Consider the following 16573-nt stretch of genomic DNA (forward strand, 5'->3'; position numbering starts at 1 on the left):
TACATACATATATTTCTTTACACACACACACATTTATATAAAGAAAACAAATCTCCATGCCCTACGTGGAACTTGAACTCACAACCCTGAGCCCAAGAGTTGTATATTCTACTGACTGACCCAGCCAGACGCCCCGGGAGAAGTATTTTATTAAAGACCATCCAGATAGTTGGGACTAGTTCAGCTGGGTCACAAAGAGACGACAGAGGGATGGACCAGGTTACTGACATTGCCAAAGAATGTGTACATGTCAGGTACTGGGAATAAACTCAAAAAGGACTTTAGGTAGTTGATGTAATGCTGCAAGGGACAGTTCTGACTTTTAAAAGCACGAATAAAACACTGGAAAACTTCCACTTCTGATGTTTCTACTTTTGGTTCACGTCAGAGATACCTAAGTTCTGCCAAACATTAAGTCTTGCAAAAGTCATAAACTCCAAATGACACAGTTTATTTAGCAAGATGAGCTTTCAAAACAAACTACCCAAACTGACCCAGCAATTCCACAAGTAGGTATACACCCAAGAGATTATGTGCACACAAAAATTCACAGCAGTGTTATATCCACAATACCCAAAAGGCGAAAACGATTCAATGTCCATCAACTGATGAGTGGATGAATAAAGCAGTATATCCTTACGGTAGAGTATTTTTCGGCCTTAAAAAGGAATAAAGTACTAATACATGCTACAACCTGGATGCAACTTGAAAACACATCCAATGAAACAAGGCAAACACAAAAGGCCACATATTTTATGATTCCATGTATAGGAAATGTCAAAAAATAGACAAATCCAGGGGCACCTGGGGGGCTCGGTTGGTTGGGCACCCGTGATTCTCTCTCCCTCTCTTTGACCCTCCCTTGTTCGCATGCATGCTCTCTCACGCTCAAATAAACTTTAAAAAAAAAGAGTGAGAGAGAGATAAATCCACAGAGACAGAAAGCAGACTACTGGTTTCCCAGGGACTAGGGTACAAGGGGAACTGGGAATGACCACTAATGAGTAGAAGCTTCTTTCGGGGATGTGGGAAATGTTGCAGAATTAGACAGTGGAAATGGTTGTGTGACACTATGAATATACTAATAACCATGGAATTATACCCTTTTGTAAAAAAAAGTTTATTTATTTGAGAGAGAGAGAGAGAGAGAGAGAGAGAGAGAGCGCAAGCTCGTACACATGAGCAAATGGAAGGACAGAGACAGAGGGAGAGAAAATCCCAGGCAGACTCCATGCTGTCAGTGCAGAGCCAGACACAGGACTCGAGCTCAAAGTTCCAAACTGTGAGATCGTGGCCTGAACCAAAATCAAGAGCCACGCAGGCACCCCTGGAATTATACCCTTTAAAACAGTGAAGTTTGGGGCGCCTGGGTGGCTCAATCGGTTAAGCGTCCGACTTCGGCTCAGGTCATGATCTCTCGGTTTGTGAGTTCGAGCCCCGTGTCAGGCTCTGTGCTGACAGCTCAGAGCCTGGAGCCTGCTTTGGATTCTGTGTCTCCCTCTCTCTCTGCCCCTCCCCTGCTCATGCTCTGTCTCTGTCTCAAAAATAAATAAAACACTTAAAAAAAAAACAGTGAAGTTTGTTATACAAATTATACCTTAAAAAAACTCCCCAAAAAACAGTATGTGTAGACCAGCACACTTTCTTAAAACAACCAAAATACAGAATGATTTTTAAAAACCTCCTCATAACATCAGGGCGCCTGGGTGGCTCAGTCGGTTAAGCGTCTGACTTCGGCTGGGGTCATGATCTCACGGTTCGTGAGTTCCAGTGCCACGTCGGGCTCTGTGCTGACAGCTCAGAACCTGGAGCCTGCTTCTGATTCTGTGTCTCCCTCTCTCTCTGCCCCAACCCGCTTGCGTGCTCTCAAAAATGAGTAAATGTTAAACAAAACAATTTTTTTAAACCTCCTCATAACATCAAAGAGCTGACAAGAGCATACAGAGCTACTTAAGAGAAAATAAACCATCCTAAGTAAAACACAGAAGCCCCCTCTGCACTGAAGACATTCGCTAATCAATCCTAGAAGACCTGCACAGAGGGGACAAACCAAGGCTGGGGCGTCTTACAGAAACCCCTCCCTGCACTGCTGGGACCCTGAAGGGCTACACCCTGAAGCTAAAGGCGGACACGGACAGAACTGCCTGCTCCAGACATCAAGCAAAGCTCACCAAATTGGCCAAGGAGCATAACAGAAAGAGACCCATCCCCAACATACTATAAACACGAGGTGATTCTTCTGACAATCTGCAGCTGCAGCCCTGGGCTTGCTACCTGGTCCCACCCAGAAAACCTGAGGCTTTGGTCTCTGGTGGTCCCGGACCAGTAATCTCCCTAGGCACCTTGAAGAGGCAAAAGCAAATCCCCTCTAGGAGAATGAACGGTCCTAGGTTTAAAAAACAAAAAAGGCATCTAAGGAAACACTGAACCGTGAAAAAAAAAAAAAATCAGAGAAAGCAAAAGCAGAGCTGAAGACACGAACAGGGACAGAACAATATATCCAAAGGAAATTAAGCAGAACAGAGGGGAAAAAAAAGATGGAAGATGTGACACAGCACCCACCCTCTTCCGTCTCCAGCCTTCCCTCGGCCACAGCCTCCTCTCACGGGCCGCCCCAGCCACACCGAAGCTGTCCCCTCGCTCCTGCCCAGGGCCTCTGCTCCCTCTACGTGGACAGCTGTTCCCCCAGATGTGCATTTGGCTAATGTCTTTAACTCCCTCAAGTCTTAGCTTCGATTTCCCTTCCTCAGCACAGGCTGTCCCGAGCACCTTAGTCAGTCCTGCGACCCCTGCCTCCCACCACCACCACCGGTAACTGGGTAGCACTCGATGATTCTAACCTACCACAAAATAAAGGAAAAATTTCACCTCTCCGTGTTTGTGGGCCCTGCTCCTGGGCTCTAGGGAAGCTATACTTTAACCCTTACCTAAGATCAAAATGACCTGGCAAAACCTCAAAGCACGGGTTCTATTTCTGCCCCAAGCAAACTCTGTACATCTACTTCGTTTAAAAAAAGAGAGAGAGAGAGAGAGAGAGAGAGAGAGAGAGAGAGAGAGAGAAGCATTCCAAACATAAAGATAAGAAATAGAAAAAAAATAGTTAAAAAAAAAAAAAAGAATGTGGGCTGAAGAAATAGAAAAAAAAACTCCCGGATTCCCATAAGATTAAAGTCATACAGCCCTGCAAGTAACATAAAGTCTGTAACTCTCTGGAAGGTCATTCACTGCGACTTGTAACTCAACAAAACAAAACCATATAGAACTCTCACACCAAACGTTCGTTCCCTGGAGCATTCTCTACGTTGTGGAGACTGTGCATCTCAGGCAGCTGTCTTAACGCGGACTCGGACTCGAACAGAACTTTTTTTCTTAAAAAATTAAGTGGGTTTGCTCATTTCGCATCGACACCTACTACCCGATTCGCTGCATCAGAACACTTAGTGTCTATTTTCTTACATTAGTACAACAGCACTAGGGCAGAAATCTTTGTGGATTTTGTTCACCGCGAAGTCCCAAATGCTCAGCGCGGTGGGTGCCCGGTCAGTGTTTACCGCGGGGTGCGTGAACAGAGGGCCCCAGAGACCCAGGCCGGGGGGCTGCCGTACCTTATCAATGTAGAAGTCCACCTCAGAGGCCGACTGAAACTCGCCGTCCAGGGCAGAGATGCCACTGGTCCACACCAGGTTCTTCATCTTGTGTTTGAAGACGAGGAGCTGGATGCGGAACTCCTGTTCCGTGAGGTCCAGGAAGCCAGCCAGCTTGGCCACAGGCATGGTGGTGTAGAGCTTGAGGAAGCTGCGGATGGTTGAGAGCTGGGCCTGCTGCTGCACTTCATCGGCGAACACCTTCAGCTGCTGCAGGAAGGGCTCCTTGTGGTAGTTCGGGTGCACATTGTCGTAGTTGGGCACCACAGGCGACAGGAATTTGGGGCACGAGTAGCTGAAGAGCTCCTCATAGACCTGCGGGTCACCTTTCTGCATGCGCAGCATCTTGTCCCCGTATTTCTCCCGCAGCTGGAGGTGAATGCTCTCGTCAATTCGCATGGGGTACATGGTGAGCGCGATGGCCAGCAGCGCGTGCATCTGCTCGTTCTGCTTGTTAATCTGGGGGTGGGACAGAAATCGCCGCAGGGTCAAATGCCACGGACTTTCGGAAGTCCCTGCCGCCGTCGCCCCAACACCCTCCCGGGTCCGTTCGCTTTCCCACAGTCTCTCCCAATGTGCCCTCTAGCTCCAGTGAACCTCCCCAGCCCACTTCCAGGTCCTCCTTAGCTGGCTCCTGCATTTCTCTACTGGGGCCTCCTTCTCCCTGGATCACCCCACACTCCACCAGATCGATCCTCCCACACCACTTACGACCGAGTCACCCAGAAACTTGGATGGCGCCGTAATGCCTGTAACGATCAAACAGCTTAGCTGGGTGGTGAAGGCCACTCCAGAACCTGACACCCCAATCTGACTACTGTCCTGCCCCCCCGCCCCGACAAGAGTGTCCATCGTGGTACCACATCACCATACTTCTAAGTCTCGACACCTCTTCTCTGCCTAGAAACCTCAATGCTGTGCACATCTTGGACCCACCCTCCTCCACGGCAAACTGCGTGAGGGCGGTACCCACATCTAACTCCTTTTTAAACACCGACAGGCCAGTGAACGCTCAGCAAACGGTTTTTGAATACGTGTAGGCACTGTCGCGGGACAAAAGTAAAATGGAAGATATCGTCCCTACTGTTAAGGAGTTGATGATCTGAGATAAGAGACACAAAGAAAAGAAACTTAGAGCATGCCAGCTTGAAAAGGCATACAAAGAGCAACATTTTGGATGGCGTTTCCCCAAAACTGCTGGCATAGGTGCCAAGGGGTCAGGCCGGTCGGAGGCTTCCTCACCATCTCATACTTGTATGTGGTCCTCTGGAACATGCTCTTGGTCCTCTGGATGTAGAGGAGGATGTTGGCAAAGACCCGGATGGCATCCTGGTAGCGACGCATCATCAGATAGGCAAAACCGACGTAGTAGTAAGTGGTCACCTGGCACTCGGGCACACGAGAGTACATGCTCTGCGGAATTAGGGAGAAGCACCCATGAGTCCCAGAACCGATCCACCCCAGAGAGAGTCTGGAGGTTGGCAGGGCCCAGTGTCAGCTGAGGCAGAAGCCCTGGACCACCCAGGGGAAGCCCCGGCTCAAGTCAGAGGTTCTAAGTACAGACCATACCATTCACCAATTAAGTTCTAGGACCCGAGAACCTCATTTTGTTAGATATTTTAAAGGGGGGGGGGCTGAATCAGGTAACCTTAAAATTTCTTTCAGATCCAAATCCCTCTATACCTCAGTCACATATTCCTCCTTGCTCCTTTTCCAGATAAACTTGATAAAGGAACAGATAAACAAAGACTGAAAGATACACACGTCAAAAAGGCACCAATTTTTCTGTGGCTAAGAAAAACCACCACAGCTAATAACCATCATCTAACCATCTTAGAACTAAATCTTCTGTTAATTCCTTAACAAGTGAAACCTAAATGGTAAAAATCTGCCATTGTCATTCTGTTTTGAAAACAGATTCAAAGACTGCTGAATAGTTCAAGTGTTACTAACTAACACAGAGAAAGCACCTTGCCCAGGCTCAGATTTTCACTACAGTGGTTCCCCCAGTTCTCAATTTTCAACTGGCCTGGGGATGAATCCTTTCTTCTCCCTGAAATGTATCCTAACAGATCAGAGTGTCTCTTGAACCTCTGGCTCGGGAAGGGGGTGGGGAGGGGAGGGAGGTGCAGGTAATCACCTTCTTATTCAGTTCGATATTCTCCAGCACCTTGATGGCCTGGTAGTAATCCCCCAACAGGGAGTGCAGACGCAGGAGCCCCACCAGGCTGAAATACCCAAGCATCTTGTAAAGGGAGTGCCGTCCATACTCCCCGGCCACACTCTCGGGGTCACCTGAGAGAAACAGATACCGTGAACACTTCCGCAGGGGCAGGTGAAAGAAGGTAAGCCTGAGCCCTGAACGTCACTCGGTGACCTCTTCACCTACGAGCGGCCTCTAAAGCTTCCCGCAACAGAGATTCACTGCCCTCAAAGAAATACCAAGAAGCAGCACACTTGACCTGATGCTAACCTTTTCTTTTTTAAAGTAATCCCTATGCCCAACGTGGGCTCGAACTCATGACTTTGAGATCAAGAATCACATGATCCACTGAATGAGCCAGCTAGGCCTCCCTGGCCTTAAACTAATCTTAAATTTACCAACAAGAGTTGCCTGAGTGGGGTGACAGTTTTTTGGTTTTTTTGGGTTTTTTTTTGGTCCCAAGACACCTGAGAATACTGAGATGGCCCTTTTTATCAGGAGCAGTTTACTCACCAAGGCCACTGCTTTCAGGAAGTTCTTGAGGTCAAAGCTATTTTCCTAATAACACTAAGATGCGATTTGTCTTTCTCACTGAACTGACACTTGCACCGAACACCCGAGAACATGGGTAAAACTACCAACAACTCAGCATAAATCAGGCAGTGGCCTGCAATTACTGTATTCTTTCCCACCACGTGCAGTAAAAGAACCAGCCACTTTTTTCACAAAATACTATTTTTACTTGAAAGAATGGCCCATAAATTCAGATTGGGGTGTTTAGCAGACACGTTCCAAAACTGAACGAGGTGAACCTGTTACATTTCAGCAACAAAATGGACAGTGCTCACTTCACTGCCAATGAAAATGTGAGCTTTTAAGCAAAAACTGTAGTCTTAAAGAACTTGAATCTGCCACTATGAGTTCAATGTCTTCCATATAAAGCCTTGTCTGATGGGACGGTGACAAAAGTAACAGATGTGGTCTTTAAAAACTGTCTAATAGGGGCTCCTGGGTGGCTCAGTCGGTTGGGCAGCCGACTTCGGCTCAGGTCATGATCTCACGGTCCGTGAGTTCGAGCCCCACGTCGGGCTCTGTGCTGACAGCTCGGAGCCTGGAGCCTGTTTCGGATTATGTGTCTCCCTCTCTCTGACCCTCCCCCGTTCACACTCTGTCTCTGTCTCAAAAATAAATAAACATTAAAAAAAAAAAAAAAAACTGTCTAATAAAAGAGCACCTGGATGGCTCAGTCCGTTAAGCATCTGACTTCAGCTCAGATCATGATCTCACGGTTTGTGAGTTCGAGTCCCGCGCTGGGCTCTGTGCTGACAGCTCAGAGCCTGGAGCCCGCTTCGGATTCTGTGTCTCCCTCTCTCTTTGCCCCTCCCCAGCTTGCACTCTGTCTCCTTCTTTCTCAAAAATAAACATTTAAAAATATTTTTTTAAATTATATAATAAAATCTGTCAACAGAAAATCTTTATAACTCCATGAACCAGTATTTTACAAAACCATGCAGCAGTTAAAAAAAAAAAAAAAAAAAAATCCATTCAAGCTGCAGGATAAACCTATGAACTTTAATATAAGAAAGTAAAAGTTCACTGCTAACGTTTTCAGAATCCTCATCCAATTAACGGGTATGAACCCCTCGCTGTCAAGTTTTGATGTAGCAGCAAAGAACGCAAAGACTGAAAAGGCTGCTGAGATACTCCTCCCTTTCCCGACTCCGTGTCTGGATGAGGCCCGGTCTGCCTCATCTACTGCAACTAAAACAGACTGTAACTGCAACAGACAGAAGGCAGAAGCACACGGAGCTCTCTTCCATGAAACCCGGTGCCAAAGTGATTTGAGAAAATGATACTCTTCTCACAGGGGCAAAATTTATACAGCTCAACTTGCTGATTCTCAATCTTTAAAGACTGCAAAGTGGTCCCGACACCAAAAACTTGGGAGAATCGCTGATCTAAACAAAGGCCCTGGAGACAGTACAAGTGCCTGCAAATGCTGGTCTCACGAGTGCCGGTTCAGTCTGTCGGCGACAGGCTGCCAAGCCGCACAGCCCCCGACATCCGCACTTGGCTACTGCCCACGTCCAACACCAAACGGGAGCAGCCGGTTCCCTAAGCCGCAGCGACCCCTCTGTGGCCTCTCTTCCCCGGGAACAGATGGCAAGCAGCACTCACCTCCGCTCGTGTACACCTCCAGCTGCCGGTTAATGTTCGACTTGTCTACTAGGGAGTGAAGGACATTGAGGACGCTGTGAACGTTCCAGATTTTGGGATTGGAACGAAGGAAGTCAATCTCCTCCTCTGACTTCTTGGCGGTCTTACAGCGGTACTGACTGAACGACTGAAACTGTCGGGAAGAAGGGAGAGAGACAGAGTGGCGCCGGTGCAGAACATGAGGCCGTGGGGGGGGGGGGCTGGACTGGGAGGGGAGGGCCGGGGCTACTGCTGCTCATGCCAAACTGTTCTGTGCACTACCTGTTTTTGCAAAGCCATCTTGGTTTAAATTGAACTTTGTTCGTTACTGAGCACGTTAGTTCTTCCTCGGCTAAATAAAGATCTCTAAGACGAAAGTTAGTTTGTAAAACAAAAAAACACATTCAGTTTGGTATTTGACTCCAGACTTAAGTGTAAAGTCTATGAGCTTTGCAATGCAGTCAACCTGGCTATCAGAACCAGGTGGCTTGTAACAGATCTACTCTTAGACGGCTGTGCCATGCCCAAGTCAGGATTATGAATGCGGTGGAGACAGGGCAGGTGTCTGTACGTGTGTCTTCCCTACTGGAGTTCACCATCAACTCACCTAGGACAGGAACCCACTCTGAGTCGCCTCTGTACCAACCACAGACCCTAACCACCCAGCGTAGGGCACATATAGGGCCCATACCACAGGTATTTTTTGAGGCAGTGGTTCCATCTGGGACCAGCAATGGGCTGGGGCTCCATCAGTCACCCAGAAAATAGCACAAGAGACCTACGCAGTCAATTAGTTTTTAAAAGCTCCTTGGTTGATTCTGGTGCACACCAAGTTTGGAAACCAGTGACCTAGAATCTAGGTCCTAGATGACCCAAGAATGTTCTTCAACTCCAAAATATCATCTTCCTCTAAGAATGTAGGAAAATGTTTCCAGATTTACAATTAACAGAAGAGTATCCAGAATATTGAACAGATTCTATGTCAGTAAGAACAAGATAATCCAATGGAAAAATGGACAAAAGACACTGATGATCACTTCAAAGAAAAATAAGATTGGTCAATTAACAGGGAAAACGCTTGATCTCTTCAGGTATCAGAGAAATGCAAATTAAAATGAGATCACCATTTCTTTCCCATCAAACAGACAAAAATTAGACCAGTAACATCCACAGCATAGAAATTCTCAAATACTGCTGACAGCAGTGTAATTTGACACAGCCCTCGGGGAGGGCAAGATGTTACTATTTCCTAAAATCCAAAGGGATTGCATGTTCTAGATCTCTACAGTGGCGGTGTACACATTTGTCAAATCTCATCAACAGTGCACTTAAAATTGGTATTTTACTGTATGCAAATTTTGACTCAATAAAGCTGATTTAAAAAAACGTAAAAAGCAAATATCCTTCAACCAACAATTCTACCTCTAGTGATCTCTAGAGATGAACCTATGTGTAACATAAATGAGGATATTTACTAACTCACCGTTTGTAGCAGTAGAAACTGAAAACCTAAATGTTCATCACCAAAAAGGTAGTTTACACAGATCTTGTAGTAAGCAGAAAAAAACAAAGCTGTCTCTATGTAGACATGTTAAGTGTTCCATATCATAACAAATGACATAAATGTATTAAACCATTTCTAAATGGAGTTATTTTTGTATGTACATAACCCTGAGAAACATTAACATGGTGTCTATCTTTACAGACAATAACTGATGCCTCCACAAAGCCGAGGAAGACACTTTATCTGCAATCTGAAATAGACAAAGTTTTTAAACAGTAACGATATACAGATGTATTACTTGTACTGATAAAAGTAAATGAAAGCAGAGTGGCGGGAAAAAGCCACTTACCCGTGTGACATCTACCTGGCCAGGCAGAATCCCACCTGGCCCTCACTGGCCAGTCTTTGTTACCGGTGAGAGCACTTTAAGCCCCTTAAGAGAGCACCAGCTAAGCCCAAGGGATTACGATAATCTTAAGAAGGATGAAGAACCTTAGCACAGATGATCCTCCTTAACCTGCTGTGAGTCAACAGGACCACCAACCTTCTAAAATATGCCAAAGAAGGGGCTGACACAAGCCAAGAAGCAAACCAGGCCAGTGTGGTTTGTGGCCCTCACTGCACAAAAGGCACCAAAGCCTCATCTTAAGCAGAAAGCCTCTCCCAAAGGGCCCTGGGAGGGCTTTCTCAGCCCACCAATCACAACTTGCCAGCACTTTCTAAGTCTCTGGTCTGTGCAGCTCAAATAACAGCTTTATTAAGAATCGGATTTCTCCGGAAATTCCCAGTGAGAGTTATCCAGTCCCCATAAAACTCACAGGAAACAAGTATCTCCAAATTCAATTATTCTGTGTTTTTTAAGTCTATATTCTATTTTTAAAGAATAACACTGACCTAAAAGAATGTGGAAAAGAATAAAGATAATATTGACCATCACAACAACCAGGCAACATCTACTGAGTAATTCTTCTGTGACAGGCACTGCACTAAGCTCTTTAGATGTCATTTCCAGTAATCACCTCCCAAATCCCGCTTTTACAGAAACCAAGGCAATGTGGTTAAGTAATTTGCCCAAGGTCCCAGGTTAGTGAACAGCAAGACTTGAAAAGTGTACCCCTGGGGCGCCTGGGTGGCTCAGTCGGTTAAGTGGCCGACTGTGGCTCAGGTCACGATCTCGCGGTCCGTGAGTTCGAGCCCCGCGTCGGGCTCTGGGCTGATGGCTCAGAGCCTGGAGCCTGTTTCCGATTCTGTGTATCCCTCTCTCTCTGCCCCTCCCCCGTTCATGCTCTGTCTCTCTCTGTCCCAAAAATAAATAAACGTTGAAAAAAAAAAAAAAAAAGAAAAGCGTACCCCTGGGCTACACAGCTGCTGTACTTGACATCTGACCCAGTTCTTGGTGGAGCCTCCATAGGAGCACTCCAAGACAGGCAATGTTTCCGCCTTGATGCTAATGTTCTACTTTATTCTTATCTAGCATATAACCACTATCACAGTCAAGGCATACAACATTTCTGTTTCCTAAGAGAGGAAAGTAAAACTTGGGAGAGCTTAAACAACATGTCCACGTGACAGACTACCAGGTGGGAGCCCCCACACCAGCACCCACTCACTTCTACCGGACTCCAAAGCCTAGGAAGCCTTTATTCTCCCTATCAGACCAACTCTCAAGGTCAGGTAAGAGCTTGGTGAAAGTCAGCTCAACTACCAAATTGATACCCAGAGCTCTTATGCGTCACTGACTCTTCAGAAAACCATGACACTGAGGACCGCCACCAGGGGATATCCCCAACCATGATGGGGGCATTTTTATCCCAAGCATCTTTTTAACAATACAAACAATGGTAACTGCTGCTCCTTTGTTGGACTAGTTATTTCAAATGAGATCACGGCTGGCCATATACCTGATAGATGAACTCATCAATGATATCCCAGAGCCACTGGTTGGGTAGTTCAAGGGGAGCAGGACCATCGGCATCTGCGTGGGAGATCACAGCAAAGTCAGATGCAAACTATGCCCACTTGGTAAGGCTATATATAGAATACATTTTCTAATTTTTCTCTTAAAAAGACCATGAATAACAGGACATCCCCCCTTCCACTTGCATATTAAAATTCTGCTAACAGGGGCGCCTGGGTGGCGCAATCGGTTAAGCATCCGACTTCAGCCAGGTCACGATCTCGTGGTCCGTGAGTTCGAGCCCCGCGTCAGGCTCTGGGCTGATGGCTCGGAGCCTGGAGCCTGTTTCCGATTCTGTGTCTCCCTCTCCCTCTGCCCCTTCCCCGTTCATGCTCTGTCTCTCTCTGTCCCAAATATAAATAAAAACGTTGAAAAAAAAAAATTTAAAAAAATAAAATTCTGCTAACAAAAAGCTAGAGGCCAGCACTGGGCCTCATCACAGCCTCATACCCTTAGCCAAACTCAAACTCACTAAGAATGTAGTTGAAGAGATTGCAGTAGTTGTAGTAGGATTCAAATCTCTGCTCCAAGGAGGGCCCTCCCTGTAAAAAGAAAGGAGACATCAGCACAGATGTTTAATTTAAATGTGTTTTACTCAGGGCCCCCGGGTGGCTCAGTTGCTTTAGCATCAGACTCTTGATTTCAGCTCAGGTCATGATCTCACGGTGAGTTTGAGCCCTACACTGGGCTCAGTGTTGACAGCATGGAACCTACTTGGGATTCCCTCCCTCCCTCCCTTTCTCTGTGCCCCTCTGCCTCCCTTGCATGAGTGCTTTCTCTCAAAATAAATATTAAGAAATAAAATATATGTATTTTACTCATGGTCTACCATGACGGCTAAAGACCCATGAGAACTGATGGTGACTCTCTCCTTCTGAGGATGCAAAGAGCACTCAAGTCAGAGGGAAGACCGTAAGAGCTAGAGCAGTTCAAAGGGGCACTGAATATCAGACCGTAATGTTCAGGTTTTACGGCAACAACCCCAACTGACCATTAAAGAACAAGCATGCAGATCTAGCGAAGCAGAAAGACAGAAGTACTGGGGCGCCTGGGTGGCTCAGTTGGTTAAACGTCCCAACTTTGGCTCAGGTCATGATCTCACAGTTCATGAGTTTGAGCCCAGCGTCAGGCTCTGTGCTGGTAGCTCAGAGCCTAGATAAAGCCTGCTACAGATTCTGTGTCTCCCTCTCTCCCTCTCAAAAACAAACATTAAAAAAAAAGAAGGAAAGAAAGACAGAAGTACTAACAAAAGCAAAAAGGTAAGATCACAGTGCTCAAAGAATGGTGAGAGCAGATAACGCTACACTAGGCTACACGAGACTAGAAGAGGCCAGGAATGTAGAGGTCTTTCAGGTCAACAGAAATCTAGGCCAGAGGGGTCAGTAAATCCACCATCGCCTGTTTTTGTCAATAAAAAGTTCAACTGGAACAGAGCCCTGCACTCACTGTCTACAGCTGTTACAAAGGCAGTGCTGAACACATTCAACAGAGACCATGATGGCCTCAAAGCCAAAAAAAAAAACCTATCTGGCCCTTTATAGTGAAGGCTGCTGACCTCCAATCTAGACTTCATGTTGCTGGCAACAGAGAACCACTGAAGGTTTCTGAGCTGGGGAATAACACGATGCTATCTGTAATGGGGGAGAAAGAACACAGCCCTGGAGTTTTAGCCCCACTGCTTACTGAGCTTCTGACAAGGTACTCAATGTCTCTGTAGAATGAGACTATGTCGTAAAAGTGCCCAATATAGTTAAGTGTTCTTTCAATGAAACGCCCCCACAAGATTTAACACTGGCCATATATATGAATGTACCCCATGTGGTACCTAATGAAGAGGTTACAAGATCAATAAGCTTCTGCTGAATCTTTATTACAGACCAAAGGTAAGATTGGACGTGGTAGAACCACTTGTGCTATGGGTTCTGATGCCATGGTCTTCCCAAGAAAGTCGTGTTATGTAGGCTAGCTAGACTCAGCATGGCCCACACAGTACCTGAGCCAAAGCATCAAGTGTAGGAGGGAATCTTCACTTTCTCTCAAAGTAGTGAGAGCTCTCACTGGGATGCCAGAAAAACACGGTCCCTGCAGTACCCTGACAATGGGAACGCCTCCAGCCGGCACTCACGGTGGCTCCCACGGCAAAGCAAGAGCTCGCTAGTCAGGTCAAGCTGACCCCTCAGGGGGACGAGAACTGAATTAACTGTGAGCAGGCAGAAATACTCTAAGGAGAGATCATGGTGCCAGTTTCCTTCATTTACACATGCACACGCATGCTCCAACAATTAGCCTGTCACCATCAGTGAAGAGGCACGGGATTACAGCCGTGAACAAGATCAAGTCCATGCCCTGGCGGAGTTTTACCCTCTAGTGGGGGCAGCAAACAAAAACCTAGTAAACAAATAATACGATGTCAGCTAGTGACGTACATACGCTCTGAAGTGTGGCCAGGAGGATGGCCCGAGGATGGCCAGGAGCCCAGGAAAGGAGGGGAAGCCAAATCAAGCAGAACTATGACTAAGACTTGGGATTTTATTCCAAGTATGATAGCAAGTCACGGGAGGATTGGGAGGCAGGGTGTGACTTGGTGAGACTATGTTTCAAAAGGATCATGCTGGTTACCAGGCTGAGAATAAACTCTAGTAGAAGAGTGGAAACGGACACCAGGTAAGCAGCTACACAGTCCAGGCAAGAGACGATAATGCGTTGAACTAGGATAGCGGCAGTGGTGGCGGTGATAAGTGGGTGGTTTCAAGAAGTATGTTGAAGATAGAGCTGAACAGGATTTGCTGCAAGGCTAGAAGTCAAGTGAGACAAAAGTCAAGAAAGAGGCCAAGGTTTTCACTCCAAGTCACCTGGGTGCACGGTGGTATTATTTGCGAGTTGGCTGACATGGGAAGAACAGGTTTAAAGGGAAAAGAAAACTTCAGTTTGGGGTATGTTACACTTGAGATGAGATGACCAGAAAGACAACCAAGTGGAGACGTGGAATAGGTAGCTGGATATGCAAGTATGGATTTAGAGACACTGGGGCTAATAATAGAGATTTTTAGTCATCATGTGTATAAATAGTACAGATCGTATTTTAAGAGACTTAGGTCATTCTAAAATTCAGAAATCAGAGAAGAATCAAACAGGTGCCCAAAGTAGGGGGAGAACACTGGTACTCCAATAAGACAGGCCTGAGTTCAAGGAGTCTGGCCACTTACTAGTTGTATGAATTTGAGAAAAACCACCTCAATTTGCCTGCTCTGCAGGATTACAGTGAGGATTAGAACATAGATGCATGTCAAGTGCCAGGATTACAGTGAGGATTAGAACATAGATGCATGTCAAGTGCATGTTATGCTTGACACACGGTGACAATTTCACGTATGTTTCAGAGTCGAAGACTCCACGGCAATGCACTGGAGTTAAAAAAGCAAGGACATCACAGGCAGGGACAAAAGAAGGTGCTCAGGGGGCCCCAGGGTGGCTCAGTCGGTTAAGCATCCAACTTCAGCTCAGGTCATGATCTCACAGTTCATGAGTTTGAGCCCCGTGTCAGGCTCTGTGCTGACAGCTCAGAGCCTGGAACCTGCTTCAGCTTCTGTGTCTCCCTCTCTCTCTGCCCCTCCCCTGCTTGTGCTCTCTCTCTCAAAAATAAACAAACATAAAAAAAAAAAAATTAAGAAGGCGCTCAGGAACACACTATTAGGATGGCATCCTACAACCCAATCAATGTGATGAGTGCAAGTCAGAAACTGTGGGGATGGAGACATTAAAACGGACAGCAAAGCTATCACCTATTACAGTTTGTCTGGAATAGATACCCAGCTTGCTAGATTCAATCATTCCCTCTGTTATTATTATTATTATTTTTTTAGTGTTTCTTTTTTTTTTTGAGAGACAGAGAGAGACACAGCGTGAACAAGGGGAAGGGCAAAGGGAGAGGGAGCAGAATCCGAGGCAGGCTCCAGACTGTGACGCAGGGCTCGAACTCACGTACTGTGAGATCAGGACCTGAGCCGAAGTCAGACGTTTAACTTACTCAACCACCTAGGCACCCCATCCCCCCACCATTATGTCTTAAAAGAATGCTGAGAACACATGCCAACCACTCTTGGACACCGAACCAATATAAACCAGCGGTTGTGTTCCAAACGCAAAAACGACACACAGTTTAAAACAACGCCAACAACACTTAGATACTCACACTGACTTTGGCATATATGTGCCTGTAGTATAATTCTTTGTACAAAATCAGGAAGACAGCATCTGAAAGAGATGGCAAAGGGGTGCTTTAGTAATCCACAAACAACCAGGGTCCTCAGGCAGTTCTAGCCCCTTTGAAGGGAGTAAAGGGATAAACATGATTTAAAAGACTAAACAACATCTACATCTTATTTATTTTTTTTAAACGTTTTGGTTTTTTTATTTTTTTTAACGTTTATTTATTTTTGAGACAGAGAGAGACAGAGCATGAACGGGGAGGGTCAGAGACAGAGAGGGAGACACAGAATCTGAAACAGGCTCCAGGTTCTGAGCTGTCAGCACAGAGCCCGACGTGGGGCTTGAACTCATGAACCGCGAGATCATGACCTGAGCCGAAGTCGGCCCCCCAACCGACTGAGCCACCCAGGCGCCCCGACATCTACATTTTAAATTTTAACACTTACACCCCAAGAATACGTGCAACAAGAAAATTCACCTTGTTTTATCTTTCAATCTCATCTTCATCTCATTCAGACTCATTTCCCGTCATCATTTAAGATATTTTGCCAACCAGTTGTTTAATAAACCAACACATAAATAAATAGTAACAGCTCCCAAGAAAGCAATGTCACATTATCAAAATCGGAAATATATGGGTATCTTTTATTTAGAAATCCTATTTAATTTTTTTATATTTATTTTTTTTGAAAGAAAGAGAACACATGGGGAGGGGGGAGGAGAAGGAGACAAAGAAAAAGGGGGGCAGGGGGGAATCCCAAGCAGGCTCCACGCCCAGTGCAGAGCCTGACTCAGGGCTCAATCCCATGACCGAGATTGTGACCTGAGCCAAAATCAAGAGTTGGATGCTTAACTGACTG

The 16573-nt window shown here is 46.1% G+C and overlaps 1 protein-coding gene across 2 annotated transcripts in view; it reads right to left on the minus strand.

Moving 5' to 3' along the window:
- Nucleotides 1-16573, minus strand: part of EIF3L (eukaryotic translation initiation factor 3 subunit L) — a 27031-nt gene that overhangs the window by 1991 nt on the left and 8467 nt on the right. For both annotated transcript variants that reach the window (XM_040490876.1, XM_040490877.1), the window contains 7 exons: nucleotides 15697-15758; nucleotides 11977-12046; nucleotides 11449-11522; nucleotides 8026-8197; nucleotides 5785-5939; nucleotides 4887-5057; nucleotides 3606-4103 (listed from right to left, as the gene is read on the minus strand). In XM_040490876.1, the coding sequence (XP_040346810.1) occupies nucleotides 3606-4103; nucleotides 4887-5057; nucleotides 5785-5939; nucleotides 8026-8197; nucleotides 11449-11522; nucleotides 11977-12046; nucleotides 15697-15758 (1202 nt within the window). The remainder of the gene's footprint in view (nucleotides 1-3605; nucleotides 4104-4886; nucleotides 5058-5784; nucleotides 5940-8025; nucleotides 8198-11448; nucleotides 11523-11976; nucleotides 12047-15696; nucleotides 15759-16573) is intronic.

The sequence above is a fragment of the Herpailurus yagouaroundi genome, unplaced genomic scaffold (genome assembly GCF_014898765.1).
Source record: "Herpailurus yagouaroundi ecotype Mexico unplaced genomic scaffold, PumYag 182, whole genome shotgun sequence".
Classification (NCBI taxonomy): Eukaryota; Metazoa; Chordata; class Mammalia; order Carnivora; family Felidae; genus Herpailurus; species Herpailurus yagouaroundi.